This window comes from Ictidomys tridecemlineatus, chromosome 15 (assembly GCF_052094955.1).
Source record: "Ictidomys tridecemlineatus isolate mIctTri1 chromosome 15, mIctTri1.hap1, whole genome shotgun sequence".
Lineage (NCBI taxonomy): Eukaryota > Metazoa > Chordata > Mammalia > Rodentia > Sciuridae > Ictidomys > Ictidomys tridecemlineatus.
The window spans coordinates 54,630,260-54,648,453 of record NC_135491.1 but is presented as its reverse complement, the minus strand read 5'-3'; the positions used below and the strand labels follow the sequence as shown (position 1 = coordinate 54,648,453).

At 49.8% G+C, this 18,194-nt stretch overlaps 1 protein-coding gene across 1 annotated transcript in view; it reads left to right on the top strand.

Moving 5' to 3' along the window:
* Nucleotides 1-18,194, top strand: part of Cdyl2 (chromodomain Y like 2) — a 164,373-nt gene that overhangs the window by 124,168 nt on the left and 22,011 nt on the right. The window contains exon 3 of the mRNA XM_078032717.1: nucleotides 13,250-13,467. Coding sequence (XP_077888843.1) covers nucleotides 13,250-13,467 — 218 coding nt within the window. The remainder of the gene's footprint in view (nucleotides 1-13,249; nucleotides 13,468-18,194) is intronic.

The window sequence follows — 18,194 nt, the reverse complement described above, 5'->3', positions numbered from 1 at the left end:
TATGAATGGGTCATTCTCTTTGAATAATGTCATTTTTCTGTGTATGCTTTTTTTTTTTTTTTTTTTACAAACTTCTTTACCTATGAACCTTCTTTAATTTCATTATTATTTGTCTTTCTTACCCTGCTTGGTACTCAGAGTGCTCTGTCAAACTAAGAACTTTTTTTAGGTTCTAGAAAATATTCTGCTATTAACTTTTTGAGTATTTCTGTCTTAGGATTATTCCTTGAATAAAATTTTGATTTGGATCTTATTTTCAGGTTAGTTTTGTTTACGTTATATTTAACTCTTTATTTTGAAATGGTTTCATACTTACTGAGCATCATGAAGTACCCCTATTCAAAATAAACTGGGTTTTAAAAAACTTTTTTATTTGTTCTTTTTAGTCATATCTGACAGTGGAATGTGCTTTGACATATCATACCTACATGGAGTATGACTTCCCATTTTTGTGGTTGTACCAGCGTTACACTACCGACCCCCAATTTGATCCCAGTATCACATACCAGATGAAACCCTCCCCCCATTGTGAGTCAGCATCCACATATCAGAGAGAACATGTGGCCTTTGGGTTTTGGGGACTGGCTTATTTCACTTAACATGGTATTCTCAGTTCCATCCACTTACTGGAAAATGCCACAATTTCATTCTTATTTTGGCTGAGTAATATTCCATTATGTATATCTAACACATTTTCTTTATCTATTCATCTGTTGAAGGGCATCTAGGTTGGTTCCATAGTTTAGATATTGTGAATTGAGATGCTATAAACATTGATGTGGCTGTGTCACTGTAGTATGCCGATTTAAAGTCCTTTGTGTATATGCTGAGGAGTGGGATAAAGGGTCAAATGGTGGTTCCATTCCAAGTTTTCTAAGGCATCTCCATACTACTTTCCAGAGTGGTTGCATCAATTTGCAGTTCCACCAGCAATTTATGTGTGTATCTTTCTCCCCACATGCTCACCAATGTTATTGTTACTTGTATTATTGATAATTGCCATTCTGACTGGAGTGAGATGAGTCAATGTAGTTTTAATTTGCATTTTTGTAATTGCTAGTGATGTTGAATATTTTTTCATGTATTTGTTGACTGGATCCTATTTCTTCTTCTGTGAAGTGTCTGTTCAGTTCCTTTGTTTTATGGGTGTTAAGTTTTTTGAGTTCTTTATATATCCAGAGATTAATGATCTATCTGGTATGCAGGTGGCAAAGATTTTCTTCCAGTCTCTAGGATCTCTCCATATTTTTGATTGTTTCCTTTGCCGTGAAGAAGCTTTTTGGTTTGATACCACCTCATTTTTTTGATTTTTTATTTTACTTCTTGTGCTTTAGGAGTCTTGTTGAGGAAGTCAGTTCCTAAGCTGACATGATGGAGAGTTGGGCCTCTTTTTTCTTCTATTAGGCATAGGGTCTCTGTTCTAGTGCCCAAGTCCTTGATCCACTTTGATTTTTGTGCAGGGTGAGAAATATTTTCATTCTGCTATATATGGATTTCCAGTTTCCCCAGCACCATTTGTTGAAGAGACTGTCTTTTCTCCAATGTATGTGTTTATGGTCCTTTGTCTAGTACGAGATAACTGTATTTATGTGGATCTGTCTCTGTGTCTTCTATTCTGTACCATTGGTCTTCATGTCTGTTTTGGTGCCAAAACCATTCCCGTTTTGTTACTATAGCTCTGTAGTATAGTTTAAGATCTGGTATTGTGATGCCTCCTGCTTTACTTTTCTTGCTTGGGATTACTTTGGCTATTCTGGATCTCTTATTTTTCCAAATGAATTTAATGACTGCTTTTTCTATTTCTATGAGGAATGAAATTGGAACTTTAATAGAATTGTATTGAATCTGTATAGCACTTTAGTTAGTATGGCCATTTTGACAATATTAATTCTGCCTATGCAAGAGCGTGGGAGATCTTTCCATTTTCTAAGGTCTTTTTCTTTCTCAAGTGTTCTGTAGTTTTCATGGTGGAGGTCTTTCTCTTCTTTTGTTGGATTGATTCCCACCAAGTTTTTTGAGGTTACTGTGAATGGGATAATTTTCCTAATTTCTCCTTCAGTTGATTCATCACTTATGTATAGGAATGCAATTGATTTATGGGTGTTAAATGTATACCCTGCTACTTTGCCATCCAATTCACTGGCTTAATCATTTTGCCATGTTTGTTGTCTTTCTCTTTGTGTGTACCTACATGTACATAGATAATTATAGATCGAGAGACCTACACATATACAAAAGATGATATGAATGATATGCAAGTTATTATTTTATGAACTGTCTGGTGATAGATTTCATATATTATCCCTCTTTTCCCCTTAATATGGAGTGTGGATATTTTTAAGAAAATAATGTTCTGCAGTGAACACAGTGCAGTTGTGAATTCTGGGTATTTCACATTGCTGCAATATTGATCTCATCTATATAGTCCATGTTCTAATTTTTCCGAGTACCCCTGGGTGTCTTAGGTAGTGACAGTGCCTTCTTGTCTGTCTGGTTGACTTGTCCCTGGCTTTAATGACTTTCCTTTTTGAAGAATACACCAGTTATTTCACTGAGTGTTGCTCAGTTTGGTTTCTTCAAGATTAGATGTAGGTTATGCGTCTCCAGTGAAATATTTGATGTCTTCAGTGTTGTTCTTTATCCCCCACCCAGCCTGTCCGTGTACCACCCACCGCATCCGTCCATCCATCCATCATCAGTCATCTCTGTCATCGCCATTTATTTCATGTGATTGTTTAGAATCCATGATTATTGCTGCTTATTTTCATGTTCAGATTCGCCGAGGTTTGGCCGACAGGAGGAGTGTCCTTAAGAGCCACCTCATTGGTCCTTTTCCCTGTCTGGTTATTCTTTGGAGAAGCTCCTTCCTTCCAGGCACAGTAAGAGGTTCTAGACCAACCTGTGCCTTGTCTGTCTGGCCCTGAGGCAGCCTGCTCTGTCCTCTGGTTTCCGGGGATCATTGTTGAGAAAACCAACATGTGGGTGTGCTGATCCTACGGGGTTTCAATTCTTCTAAGCCCTCCCAGCAGCAGACTGAAGAGAGGTGCATCTCCTTCCAGGAGTTTGTACAGATGCTGCAGCTCCATCCCCGCCCCACCGGATTCTTCTTGTCTTCCTCCATCCCACCTTCATATGTCCCTTCTTTCATTATTTGTTATTGCAAATACTGGAAACTGCCTAAAGGTGCAACCACAGATTTGTGGAATAAATTAAAGTGTGTCCAGAGAGTAGAATATTATGCACCTATAAGAAAGGATGAAATAATAGGGGGTAATTTCCAAACATATTTTCAGTGAAGAAAGGAAAGGCTAAAAATATTCTGTTTCTCCACCTCATGTATTTACTTATTTCTCAACCTATACTAGTCCTAAAATAATTTTAGAATTGCTCCACCCTTACTGCTCTGAAAAACAAGCCCATTAAGAAAAGTTCAAGATTTATTCAATGGCTTATAGTCATAATAATGCATCCAAAAGTTATCTGTGTTAATTCTGTTCCCACCTCAGAGTGGCTATATTATTCATTTGAAATATGATTACATTTATTTCTTTATATTTAATTTATTTTCCTCCATCTTCATTGATTTTATTTTATACCCTAATGCATTTTAACATACTTCTCCCAAATCAAAAAAATCTATTCAACAAAGTGCCACACCTTCCCCACCTCTCCTCCGGTCTCCTGTCAACCACATGTCAATAACCAATGCCACTGTTTTCTGATTTATTTTTCCTGTGTTTATTTTTGTAAAAGTAAGCAGATTTATTTGTGTTCATTTCCCATCCTTCTTACACTAAAGACAAAATATTTTTAGCATTTCTTTTCTTCACTTGAAAATATGTTTGGAAATTATTCCCTGTTAGTTCATAGAGATGGTTCTCTTCCTCTTTTTATAGGTTCATACTGTATGTTCCACTATGTGGACACACCTTAGTTTATTCCACCAATCTGTGCTTGGATATTTAGGTAGTTTCCAGTATTTGTAATAACAAATAATGCTATGAACAATAATCTCACGCATGTCCATTTTTGCTCACTTGGAGGTACATGTTTGTGGTGAGTTTATAGAGTCGGGTTGACTAGTTGAGAAAGTGAGAGACAATTGTGTCAGCTCTTGCCGGTTTTTCTTCAGAGGGTACTGCTTCTCACCCCACTCACTACCTGGAGACTGCCTGACTCCCTGAATGCTCTCGAGCAGAGGAGGATGTCAAGAGGCAGAGTTTTCAGTGCAGTTTTAGTTCTTCATTTCTTTTATTACAAATTTTAATTTGCATTACTCCTTTGAGTGAAGTTGAAGTTTTTTTGTTTTTTCATATTCAAGGACCATATTGATGTGATGTTTGTGGATTGTTTGTGTCTTTTGTTTGAGGGCTTTTTGGTCTTTTCAACTCCAGTGTGTGAAAGCGCTTTACGGTCCGGGGATGTTAGTCCTTAATTTGTGATACACAGTATTTTTCCCTCTTTGATTTTTAATTAGTTCTTTCTCCTGCTCACTGTCTTTATTTCCTTTATTTCTGCTTTTGTTGGAGAGATTCTTGTTTATTTAAATGCATCTTTCTTGTGTCTAGCACTTTGAGCATTCAGAATACTCCCCAAGTCCTTGACGGGGTGCAGGCCCCCCCCCCATCTCGGATCCCTGGGCTGGTGCTAGGCAGTAGGGGCCTGGAGGAGTGGGAGGGGGCCCGCTCATCCCTTGGCCAACAGCCCTGAGCCTGGGCCCCCTCCCGTCCTGCAGTGCTACAGTCCTGTCCCTTCCACAGCCCCTGCTGCCCCCTCCCTGCGCCTGGCCTTGGTGGCTGTGTCTGAGGATGCTCTGCCTCATGTGCCCAGAGGTGATGATCTCCTCTGGGAGCCAGCTTCCCTCCTGGGTTCTCTCTGCCCTCCCTGTGGGAGCACAGTGGGTGGGAGACTCCTTGTCCTTTGAAGAGAGGCCTGGAGGGGAGGGGGAGGGGGCTGGCGTGGTGGGATTCCAACCCTGGGCACGCGGCCTGCGTCGTCGTTCCCGTACTTGCCAACAGTCCTCCAGGCAGGAATGGTGCCTCCCGTTCCTCAGGCGGGAAGTAGAGGCCCCCAGGTTGCCCAGCCCTGCAGCCCGCGAAAGGGAATGTGGGGTCTGCATTGCAGGTGGTGCCCCTCCAGTGGGCTTCCTGGACTCCTCAGGGCTGGGACGCCCATCTTCAGCCTGGGCTTTGCGGGGGGACTGCGAGGCAGGGTGGGGGCTGTGGCTAGCTTGTCTTGGCATCCCCCCTTGCCACCTCTCAGCAGCGTGGGGGTTCCCAGCATGAGCAGAGTCACCCTGCTGTCAGCTCTTTGACTGAACAAGTTCAAAACAGCCCTGCAGAGTGGGTCCTGTGAACCGCAGGCGAGGACGTGGGGCCGGTGGGTCCTGTGAACCGCAGGCGAGGACGTGGGGCCGGTGGGTCCTGTGAACCGCAGGCGAGGACGTGGGGCGGGTGGGTCCTGTGAACCGCAGGCGAGGACGTGGGGCGGGTGGGTCCTGTGAACCGCAGGCGAGGACGTGGGGCTAGTGGCCTCCTGATTCCTCCCAGGTATCGAGCTCAGGGCTGGGATTCCCACGAGTCTGACTGCAGAGCCTGCACCTGCCACTTCAGAAGGTTCTGTCCCAAGGCGCCTCGCTGCCAGCTTGGTGCAGTCTCAGGAGGCACAAGGCCCGGTGGCGGGAGGGCCTCTTGACGGCACATGGGGCTGCAGTCTGCAGGACACATTCCCCTGCATCTCCTGGAGGAGGTTTCTAAGTCATGAGTGGCTTGGCCACATGACGGGGTCCAAGCGGCCCAGCATCCTCCCAAGGTGACATCAGCCTAGGAGCTCAGAGTCCTGAAGGAACGGCAGGTCTGCTGTCCTTGGATGGTTTTGTGGGTTACTGGGTCAGGGGATCCCAGGACCCTCGTCTCTGGGGACTACTTCCCCCTGGGCTCCCGTGGGAAGGCCGTGGACTTTGATACGTAGGGTGTACTTGTCAAATACACCCTGGTTGTTTGTTTGGTTTTTTTTTGAGATTGAACTCGGGGGCACTGAACCACTGAGCCACATCCCCAGCTCCATTTTGTATTTTATTCAGAGACAGTCTCACTGAGTTACTTTGTGCCTCACTTTTGCTGAGTCTGACTTTGAACTTGGCATCCTCCTGCCTCAGCCTCCGGAGCCCCTGGGATTACAGGCGTGTGCCTCTGTGCCCAGCTATACCCTGTTTATTTTTTTAATATTTTTTTAGTTGTGGGTGGACACAATGTCTTAACTCTTTTGTTTGTTTGTGTTTATGTGGTGCTGAGGACCAGACGCAGCGCCTCACATGAGCAAAGCAAGGTCTCTACAGGAGCCCCAGCCCAGCCCACCCTGCCGTGTTCTGTTCACCCCCATGCCCACCCGAGCGGGCTTACCAGGGCAGCAGCCCTTCCCTCTCGGTGCTGGACCCCACCACCTGGAGGACAGCTGGCCCGTAATTAGATTTCAGACGAATGGGTACGATGGGACGGCCAGCCCCGGTCCTCCTCCCATTCAGAAGCTGTGCAGCACCCAGTGACTTGTTCGCTTATTTTATCTGTGAACTGGACCCATAGTGGCCGCTCCACAGGACTGTTGAGTGCTGCAGAGCTGCTCAGCACGGGGCGCCCGAGTCTCCCTCCCTCACGTGGTGACACTGTGAGTCAGCTGGGAGGCAGCCTGGCCGGCCTGGAAGTAGAGAGGGTTCCACGCTCCGAGCCCTGACTTCGTGGCAGGTGAGGTCCAGCTGGCCCTTGGCAGCTCTCTCACAGGAACCACTGCAAACAGGGCCGTGGCACGGCTCTGCCCAGGCCGCTGCGGAGACTGTGCCCAGTGGGGTCAGGAAGCCCTGCCCTGTCACCCAGGGTCCAAAGTTCACCCTGAAGAGACTGCTCCCTGGACAGGAGCCTTTTAATTAAACACGGTGTTCACTCCTGAAGTTCGTTACTGTCCCCCCGGGTGGCAGGAGCTGCATCTTGATTTGACAAAGCCCAGTTGTTTTGAGTAATGGAAAAGTACAAAATGAGGTGGCTTCACAGAAGCTGCAGGGATGCGGGCACCTCTGCTGCCCACGGGGTCTATGTGGTATGAGGCGGCTCACCTCCTGGGGACAGTCCTGCAGGGGGCCCAGTGCCCAACGCCCAGCAGTGCCCAGCGCCCAGCAGTGCCTGCCTTTGGTTCAGTGTCTGGGACGCCAAGACCCCCAGTGCTAATTCAGTCTGAGCCCCGTTGCGTCACAGCCCTTTGGCTAAAAGCAAGTGAGGAGAAGCGTCTGGGCCCACCCAGAGGGTGACTTGGGGCTCTGGGTTGGGGCAGCACCTCCCATGGCTTCCAGGTGCCTCAGGTATTGTGAGGAGCAGAGTGTGGGTGTCCAGTGCTGTTCCCTGAAGACCCGACATTGTTTGGAGAAAGACTCACACTAGCTGCAGGTACTGCCAGACCCTGAGCTTAGCGGGCCGCGATGGTGAGAGCAAATCAGAGCCCCCGCTTACTCACTGTGGACTGCGCGTGGGTTTGTTAAACCCGGCAGCCTATCTGATCCTCCGCCTAAGGGTCAGAACACGGAGCACGCCCCTGGAGCCTGGGTCTGGCACTCAGCTGCGGCTTGTGGGTGACTTCTTTCCCATCCCAGCCACAGAGACACATAGGAAGGGCTCCTCTGAGCTCCCTCACACCCTCCCCGCAGTCTGCAAGGCCTGGAGAGGTCACGTCCCCCTACAGGAAGCAGTCCCCGGCTCCCACCTGGCAGGAAGGCTGACACATCAGTGAGATTTTCAGATCTTCCTCAGCACACAGGGCTAGAGGAAAACTGCCACACCTGGCCCCAGAGTGGCTCCTGGTGACAGTGATGGTGACGGAAGAATCCCTGGGCTGTCTGGAGCCTGGTTCTTAGTGCCTGACCCTAGGGCTGCCCAAGCAGCGAGGTGACCCTGACGCACACTAAGTGTCAGGACTCTGGGGAGGTTCTCAAGCCTGCTAGAATCACCCGGGAAGTGCTGCTCTGTAATGAGCTTAATTTGGAAAATATACCCTTTAAGATAGACTCTACTTTTTAAATAGTTTTACAATTACAGAAAGATTGGAGAGCTGGCTGAGTGCCTGTGCCCCCACCGGGCCTCTGTTTGCATCTTACCATCTTAGCCTGGCACTGTGGCCAAGGAGCAGGAATAGCAACTTGTCGGTAGGAGCCACCTGCACTTCCTAGAGCCTCCACTCTGGGGCTGAGCCTGCCCCAGAACCCCGTCCAATGTGCTGGGTACGGTGCCCACAGGTTCGCGTCCCTGTGGGCTTTTGGCTCTGATGTCTCACCCTGTTCTTCTTGATGGCCTGAGGGGCTTGAGGAGGGCTGCCCAGGCATCCGTAGGGTGGCCCTCCACTGGGGTTTGTGAGATGGTTTTCTGGCCTGGTGTCCCTCCTGGTGTTGCGGGGGTGGTTTTGTTGCTTGAGTCTTGCTTCTGCTCTGGCACCGTGTCTTGGGTGCTTCCTGCTCTGGCCCTGGAGCCAGCCACTTCGCCAGGGTGCCCTGGGCAGGGAGCCCAGCTTGGAGGCCCACTTGTGCCGTCGAGGTTGGGGTGTCACTGGTTCTGGGCCCTCCGCTGAGAGTGGGGGGTGCATTGTAGCCGTACGCTCACGTACAGGTGTTGTGGGCACGACCTCCCTTCCTGAGTTACTCTAGTTTGCTTGCGACATCTGCCACTCTCACCCAGTGCCCTGTGGGTCATTCTGGCCTCCTGCTTTGCTTCTCTGTGAACTCCACCCTGCTGAAGACCTTGTTCCCCCATCTGTGTCCATTAGCTGAACTGTCCGGTCGTCGTCTACCTGGACCGTAGGATGGGAATCGTGAGCCCTGGCCTCTGGCAGCGGCCGTTTGGGTTGAGAACGGGGCTCATCTGGAGCTCATTTCCCCTTGGTCTTGTGGACGCCAGTGTCAGCACCTTGCTCCCCAACCTCCAGCCAGTTGTTCACACATACTCAGCACAGCTGGGGTCTCTGCCACTTTCTGCATTCTCTGCAGGATCCCGCAGCCTCCTAAGTGACATTGCAAATGTGCATGCTTGAAGTTTGCGCTCGGCTACAAAGTTTTTGGGTTTTGACAAGCACCTTCTGTCTGGTGGTCTCCATTTCAGTGCCATCCAGAATTTTTTCCCTGCTCTAAAAATCCCCTCTGCTTTACCCACTCAACCCTCCCCTTGTTCTGAACCCCTAGCGACCACTGATCTTTGTGCAGATTTACAGTTTCATCATTCCTAGAACACCATTCAGTTGGAGTTTCACACTGACTTCTTTTACCTGGATGTTCATTGAAAATTCACTCATCATATTGTGGCTTGCTGGCCGATTTCTTTTTGTCACTGAGTGCTTTTCCACTGTATTTGCATATTCTCTCCCCTACTAATGGACATATTGGTTATTTGCAGTCTGGGGTGACTGTGAATAAAGCTGCGTGTTTTTGGTTGGTTTTGTTACTGTTTTGTGGCTGTAAGATTCCCAAACATCTGGGCCCATGAATATCTACAAGTGGTGATTGCTGTGTCCTGTGCTGAGGCTGCACTCAGCCTTTCAAGAGAAGACCCAGCCTCTTACCATAGGACTCTCCCACTTCATGTTCCCATCAGCAGTGAGTGACTCCCTGTGGCTCTCTGTCCTCATTTGCACTTGGCACTGTTAGTCTTTTGGATGCTGGCTGACCTGGGGTACATGTAGGGGTCTCCCAGCTGACCTAGGGTACACGTAGGGGTCTCCTGGATGACCTGGTGTAAGCGTGGGGGGTCTCCCGGCTGACCTGGGGTACGCATAGGGGGGTCTCCCGGCTGACCTGGGGTACGCATAGGGGGTCTCCTAGTTGACCTGGGGTACATGTAGGGGTCTCCCAGCTGACCTGGGGTACATGTAGGGGTCTCCCGGCTGACCTGGGGTACACATAGGGGGATCTCCCAGCTGACCTGGGATATACACAGGGGGTCTCCCGGCTGACCTGGGGTACACGTAGGGGTCTCCCGGATGACCTGGGGTACACATAGGGGGTCTCCCGGATGACCTGGGGTACACGTAGGGGGGTCTCCCGGCTGACCTGGGGTACACATAGGGGGTCTCCCGGCTGACCTGGGGTACACGTAGGGGGTCTCCCGGCTGACCTGGGGTACACATAGGGGGTCTCCCGACTGACCTGGGGTACACGTAGGGGGGTCTCCTGGCTGACCTGGGGTACACGTAGGGGGGTCTCCTGGCTGACCTGGGGTACACATAGGGGGTCTCCCGGCTGACCTGGGGTACGCATAGGGGGTCTCCTGGCTGACCTGGGGTACACATAGGGGTCTCCCGGCTGACCTGGGGTACACGTAGGGGTCTCCCGGCTGACCTGGGGTACACGTAGGGGGGTCTCCCAGCTGACCTGGGGTACACGTGGGGGGTCTCCCAGCTGACCTGGGGTACACGTAGGGGTCTCCTGGCTGACCTGGGGTACACATAGGGGTCTCCCGGCTGACCTGGGGTACGCATAGGGGGTCTCCCGGCTGACCTGGGGTACACATAGGGGTCTCCCGGCTGACCTGGGGTACACGTAGGGGTCTCCCGGCTGACCTGAGGTATGTGCAGGTCCCCTGGCTGACATTTCTTTGCCTTAATTCCCTCATGACTGGACAGTGCCTGCTGCGCGGCCTGCCTGCCACCTGCCTGGCTCCTCTGGCGGCGCCGCAGACCTTTTGCCCATTGGTCAGTGGGTTGTTAGTTTCCTTACTGTTGCTTTTTAAGAGTCTTTTGACATTTTGGATACAAAAGTCTGTCAGGTCCATATTTGCAAAATAACAGACTTCCGCAATGATCTTCCAGGAACTGGCGTTTTTAATTTTAACACTCAACTTATGAATTTCTTATTTCATGGAACTTGTGTTTGTTGCTGTATCTAAAAACTCACTGCCAAACCCAAAGTTGCTTGGGTTTCATCCTTTTACCTTCTCAGAGTTCACAGTTTTTCAATACACTTATGTCTGGGGTCAGGTTGAGAAAGGCGTCGAGTCCTGCTAAGGTCATTTTCTTCTTTTGCCAACGCACCCCCATCAGTTTTAGTACCATTTGTTGGAAAAGTCTGTCCTTTCTGCACTAAAGCGTCTTCGCTCCCGCATCAGGATCGCCCCCTGCCTTGGCCTGGGCCTGTTTCTGGGGTCTCTGTTGGGGTGGGTTGGTCCGCACTCCACCCTCTCTCCTGGGCTACACTGTGGCTTTGTGCTAAGTCTCCACAGTGGGTCGTGGGAATCCTCCAGCTTTGTTCTAACTCTTCAGTATTGTCTTGGTTATTCCAGATCTTTTCCCTTCCTAAATGTCATTTAGGACTAGTTTGACAATATGTGTAGAGTAGCTTATGGGATTTTGACTGGGATTACATTGAACCTATAGATCATGTGGGGCAGAACTGACATCTTAAAATTTGGGGTACTCACATTCATGGACACAGAATATCCCTGGATTTATTTAGATCTTCTTTGATTTTTCTTGTCAGAGTTTTGTAGTTTTCCACCTATAGTTCTTGTACATATTTTATTACATTTGTACCTAAATATTTCATATTCTGGGTGCTGTTGTAAATAACACTGTTTTTAAAATGTCAAGTTCCAGTTGCTCTTTGCTCGCCTGTGGAAAAGTAACGACTTGCACATTGACCTTCTATGTCAGGACCCTTCTGAATTTGCCTGTTGGTTCCAGGAATGGTGGTGATTGGGGTTCCCCCCTTTTATCCTTTGGTACTTTCTACATAAACAGTCTTGCCATTTGCAAATGAAAGTCATTTCGTTTCTGCCTTCTTGATCCTGTAATGTTTCACTTCCTTTTTTGGTCCTGTGCACTAGCCAGGACTTCCAAGGTGATGTTGAGAGAGGACATTCTCTCCTTGCTTCCTACCTTAAGGAGGAGGCCCAGAGTTTCCCACAACTGGGTGTGGTGCCAGCAGGAGGAGTTTTATAAGCGGGGAAGCACCTTGTATTGGATTTGGTCAGATGTGGTTTTTTTGCATCAGTCGATGCAATGATATAATTTTTCTTCTTTAGCCCTCTGATGTGGTAAGGTTGATGTCCAGCTGTTGATCCAGCATGCGTACACCTTGCTAGAGTGGTTTGCTGATATTCCGTGGGACCCTTTCGCATCCGTGTTCATGAGACACATTGGTCCGAGGTGGTTTTCTCAGGACGTCTTCATCTGGTTTTGGTATGGAGTAGTGGCAGCCCCGGGATGAGTTGGGCAGTGTTCCTTGGATTCTGTGTTCTGGAATGGACCATGGAGGATTGGTATGATTTCCTCCATAAATGTTTGAAGGACTCACTTGGGCTAGTGCACTCTGCTGTAGAAGATGACTGATGGCTTCAGTTTATTTAATAAAGTCCTGTTGAAACCATGTGCTCCCCCTCGTGTGTACGTTGGGAGTTTGTGTCTTTCAAGGAGTTGGTGCATCTCATCTAACCCGTGGAATGCACGGGTGGAAGTTCACGGTATTTCTCATGGTATCCTCTTAATTCCTTGGGATCAACAGTCACCTCTCTCTCTCTCCTTCTTCCCTTGATTGGGAAGTGTTTTAAAAATACTTTTTGAGCCTCTTCCCATGTGGGCTTCGGGTGGAGGTTTGGGGTGGGCCTGGATTGCTCTCCCGGGATGCCCCAGAGCTCCTTGCAGCTCCTAGATAGCCTAGGGATTGTCACACCCCTGTCCTGCCCTTTGCTGTTTGCTTTCAGACTTTCATCCAGGGCATTCTGGCTGTTTGTGAAGTGCACAGCCGCTGTGTTGATTCAGAAGGAGAGGATAGACGTGAGGACCCTGCCTGCCTGGCCCTCCCCCTCCCCAGCTCAGGGCAGCCCCCGGGAAGCGCTGGGGCCTCAAGACCCCATTCCTGGCTCTCTATCCAAGGGCATAATGCTCAGGACAGAGTTCAGGTTGGACCAAGGCCGGCAGCTTGTGTTGTTCCTGTTCTCACCTTTGTCAGAGGTGTCCATCCTTGGACAGGGCTGCCTCCCCAGTGCCAGTGGGTTCCCTGTTGCTCACTGGCCAGCGTGCTAAAGAGGGGCTCAGGACCACGCAGCTGGATCCTGCTCTCAATTTGGAGAGACAGCATTCAGCCCCAGTCTCTACCCCCAGAACAGAGCGTGCACAAGTGTCCCAGGTGCGGCTGGCCTCTCCACGGAAAACCCAGGTGCTCTCTGCTCGCGCTCCTGGGGGATCGTGGTGGACGTCAGTTTCTCACTTTGTGCTTCTGATTTGAAAGGTTCTGCACTGACCAACGGGGGGCTGAGCCTGCACAGCCCCATGAAGAGGAAGCTGGAGACAGAAAAGGATTACGTCTTTGACAAGAGGCTCAGGTACAGCGTCCGGCAGAACGAGAGCAACTGTCGGTTTCGAGACATCGTGGTGCGGAAGGAGGAGGGCTTCACACACATCCTGCTGTCCAGCCAGACCTCAGACAACAACGCACTGACCCCGGAGGTAAGGGCCGTGGCTGGAGGGGTGGGCAGGCTGGGGACGTCATTCCAGACCTCCTTTCCCATCCTCGCAGTGCCCTGTGGGAACAGGGTGGGGTGGTGGGCTCTGGGGGACATGGCTGAGGGGTGGCCACTCACCAGGCTGGCATTGCTTGGTGGATTCAGTACCCTCAGGAGCCCTGGAAGTGGAATGGGGTGTGGTGCTGTGTCCCCGACCCTGTGGAACATGTCTTATCCTTATGATTCACAGAGACTGTGGTTCTTTTGTGGAACTGTGGGCCTGAGAGTCTGGGGGGATTGACAGACTGAGAAGGAGCCAGCTGACGCTGTGGGCTGTGGGCAACCCTTGGTAAAGGCTGGCTTCCCTTCTGCTAGGCCTGGAGTTCGGGGTCTCTCCTCCTCCACCGTTAGCAGAAGCATCCCCGGGTCCTCTCCCCTGTAGACCTCTGTGTGGGATCACAGGAGTCCAGAGGGTGGGCTCTACCCATTGGGGCTTTGCATTTGTTCATATCCCCAAAACCCTGTTATTTTAAGCTCATCATGAAGCATCCACATGAGACCAATTCTTGGATTTTTTACTACTTTCTAAAAGCGTACTTTAAAAGACACAGCGTTTTCCTTCTAGAAATCGATAGAGCCGACACATACCAGTTCCTTCCCTCTTCGGTGCAGCTTCGTGTTTTCCACTCATCCCTGAAATCGAAGACCACCTGTGCCTGACTGATCTGAGGTGCACAGGTCCTCACCCGCCGAGCCATGGGTGTGGTTGATCAGGAATTCCATTCCTCATCAGCACTGGCCGTTTCAGATGGAGGGAAGGGGCAGGAGCTGTTGATCCCATAATTTCTGTGCTCTCACCCACAGTGGATGGCCTCTGGGTGAGCTGGCCAACTGGGTAGAGTTGCCAGAGGAGGTTCTGGAGTCTGATAGGCCTGGGTTTGAATCTACTCCACCAGCTTGCCGCTGTGTTACCTTGGGAAGTTGTTCTGCCTCTCTGGACCTCCTCATTCATGGAAGTCCCACAGGACCTTCCTTGTGAGCTTAGAGAGGACGTGTGCAAAGAGGCTCCTGGTACATGGGGTATCCAGCAAACGCTCCAGTTCTGGTTTAGATAAAACAGAGGCCACGGACTGGTCATCAGCAGGATCCACTTGCTCATTAGTGGAGAACCTGGGAGGAGGCCACTGTCACCGTCACAGCTGAATTCTTTTCCTGGCTGTACATCTGATATCAGGTGAAATTCATGCATTACTGGACGAGTTAACAAGATTTTGAGGCAACCCGTCTTTGAAATCTGGTTAGAATCTTCTGTGACCACACAACCTTGCATTCCGTGTGTGTGCAAAACCAGTGCCACGTGGACTGTGCCACGCTCTGCTGCAGTGGGAGAAGAGCTGGGCTCACTGGCACCACAGCCGAGCGGCCGCTGAGGCCTTGGTGGTGGAGCACAGGGAAGTGAGTCCTGGGGAAAGAGCTTCCCAGGCAGCCTGCGGGGCAGGGTGAGCCAGCGTGTCTTTTCAGAGCAGCCCTTCAAAGGAGTTCACACTTTTGTGTCCTTGAGGTTGCAGGGTGGAGCCTGGTCAGTTCTTAAGAAGCCATGAAAGCTTTCCCCATTGTCCCAGGGTGAAGTCCTGACTTCTTTCTTCAGCAGCCACACCTTCTTGACCATGTTTTAACTTCTTCCTTCCTGGTTGAACTACAGCTCAAATTTTTCTGCTGTCCTTTGTATTCCTAATTCTCACTGCATAAGTATGTTATGGTTCAAATATGGGATATCCCCCCAAAGTACCTGTCAACAGGAACATTCAGAGGAGAAATGATTGGGCTGTGAGAGCTGTCACCTAGTCAGTCCATCCCAGTCTGAATGGACTGCAGGAGGTGGTAAGTGCAGGCAGGTGGGCGTGGATGGAGGACATGGGGCACTGGGGGTGTGCCCTGAAGGTGTGTTTTCCCTGTGGCCCCTTCCACCCCACCGCGAGCCGAGCAGCTTTCCTCTATTGGGCCCTTCCCCCAAGGTGTGCTGCCTCACCTGGGGCCAAGAACAAATGAACTTTCCCTCCTCTGAGATATTCTTGTCAGGTATTTGGTCACTGTGATAGAAAAGCTGACTAAAATCATCTGACTAAAAGCAGCCGACAATACCCATGCCACAGTCTGAATGTTGTGCTGCCGTGACATCTTCTCCACCAGATTGATTCATCACCATATTTAAACTCAGCCTCCACACAGAGTCTCAGGGCATGGACAAAATATAGACAAGCACCTTACTGGAACTAACATGTGTGGCCTCTTAGCAATTTCCAGTGGAGTCCTGATTTCCATCTGAAACCTCATCAGCATGATCTTTTTTGTCCTTATTCCTGTGAGCATTCTGGTCTCCATTGCCTGATAAGCTCTGCTGACAACATTCTTAGCTTTTGTCTAGCTTGCTTCCCCAAACATTTCTAAGCTTATCTCCTAAACCAACTCCAAAGGCTTCTGAACCACATGGTCAGGTATACTAACAACAGTGACCCCACTGCTTGGTACCAATTTTCTGTGTCTCTCAGCTTTCTGTCACTGTGACAGAATACCTGAGAGAAACAACTTAAAAGAAGGAAGATTTTTTTAGTGCTGAGTAATATTCCATTGTGTATAAATGCCACATGGCATTTGCGGGCAAATGGATGGCATTAGAGCAGATGATGCTAAGTGAAGTTAGCCAATCCCTAAAAAACAAATGCCGAATGTCTTCTCTGATATAAGGGGGGTGACTCAAAATGGGATAGGGAGGAAGAGCATGAGAAGAAGACTACCACTAAATAGGGAAGAGAGGTGGGAGGGAAAAGGGGGGAGAAGGGGAGTTGCATGGAAGATGGAAGGAGACCCTCATTGTTATACAGAAATCATGTATGATGTTTTGAGGAGAAAAAGAAAAAAACTGTGTCACATTAGATTGGATAGAGAGAAAGGATGGGAGAGGAGGGGAGGAAGAGGGAGGATAGGAAGGGCAGCAGAATAGAATAGACATCATGATCAATGTATATACAGTCCATGTATGTGTTATATGTCAAAATACATTCTGCTGTCATGCCCACTAAAAACAACTAAATAAATAAATAAAATCACGTGAATCAAAAAAAAAAAAAAAAGAAGAAGAAGGCAGATTTAACTTGGTCCTGTGTCAGAGGCTCTGTACTGTTTCTGGGTCTGTGGTGAGGCAGAGCATCACGGTAGAAGGATGTGGTAGAGGAAAGAGAAACAGAGACAGAGAGCAAGAAAAGGTCCAGAGACAAATCTATCCTTCAGAGGCATGTCGGCAGGGACCACCTCTTCCAACAGGCCCGCCTCCTGAAGTTTCCATCACGTCCCAGTGGTGACGCCGCCAGGGACCAAGCCGTTAACACGTGAGCCTTTGAGGGAGATTTCAGATCCAGACCCTAACAGGGTAAAAGCTGCACTTGTTAGATCCCGTCACGTGAAGGGTTCTGAACTGAGGGCCATGAGGTGTGTGTAGACGAGTGAAGCACCTTTATAGCGTTTATGGGGTTGTGTCAGTTACTACTGCTGTGTAACACACTGCCCTAAACTCTCCACCCGATACCGTGCATTGGTCATCGCCCACTTCTGTGGCCTGGGAATCTGGGTGTGGCCTAGCTGGGTGCCTCGGCTCCCGGTCCCCCGCAGGTGGTAGTGAAGGTGTGGGCTGGGTCGTAGCCTCATTGGAGATCACCAGTGTCTTTTTGACCAGCCTCGTCTTCACTGACCGGAGACATCTTCCCTGCCTTGTAGGCCCCGGGTTGCTCCTGGCACGGAAGCCCACTTCCTCCAGAGAAGGTGGCCCAGACAGAGCTGTGGTCTCTTGGTCACCTCACCTTCTCCTGAAAGTGACATCCCATCGCTTTGGAATATTCTGTTAGAAGCAGATGGTGAGGTCCGGTCCTCACTCGAGGGTAGGGGATTGCATAGGGCGTGAAGACCAGGCAGGGGCCCATGAGGCCCATCTCAGAGTGGACCATCACAGGGGTCTCGGTCACACAGAAAGCAGAGAGGGCGAGAATGTGCACATTCTGCAGGGGCTCCTGAGAGACTGGAGCTAGCTGGGGATTGGGGGAGGTCCCTCGTGGCGGCTTGCTTTTGAGATGGTCCTGGGGTGACTGGATCCTCGGCAGAAGGAACCCTGGTTCTACCCCTGTACTCGGTGTCTGGTTCCAAACTCATGGCTGATCTGAAGCTGGAGGTCGTGCTGGGGAAGTGGGCTCTCTCTGCAGGCGGCACCTAAGAAGGGCAGAGCGTGGACAGGAAATGCAGAGGAGACGTTTAGGACTTCCAGGTACAAGGCCATCCACGACCATCGTCCCAGTCACACAGTGGAGGCTCTGAGGGGACCGTGACCTTGGAGGAGCACGCTCCACAGGAGTAGCACATTGTGCATCAGAAGGCAAAGGAGTGGAGGAATTCTAGAACACTTCACTTTAAACACAGCAGTTACTCTGTAAAATTTGGAGTCCTTCAAGAAAGTGGAACATCGGCCACAGGTCCACGTTGAGTTCTCAGCACAAGAAGAGCAAAGGGAAGGTGCGCTAATGAGGCGCAACTGCTGGTCTCTTACTCCATCGTGTCAGTAGAACACACACCACTTTCAGCTAATTCGTAAGGATGCAGCTGTTTTGCCTTGTTTTTGCAGACTGATTGGTGAGCGTGGCCTTAGCAGAGGCCCCTCTGAGTCACCATGGAATTGCAGTCCGTAGC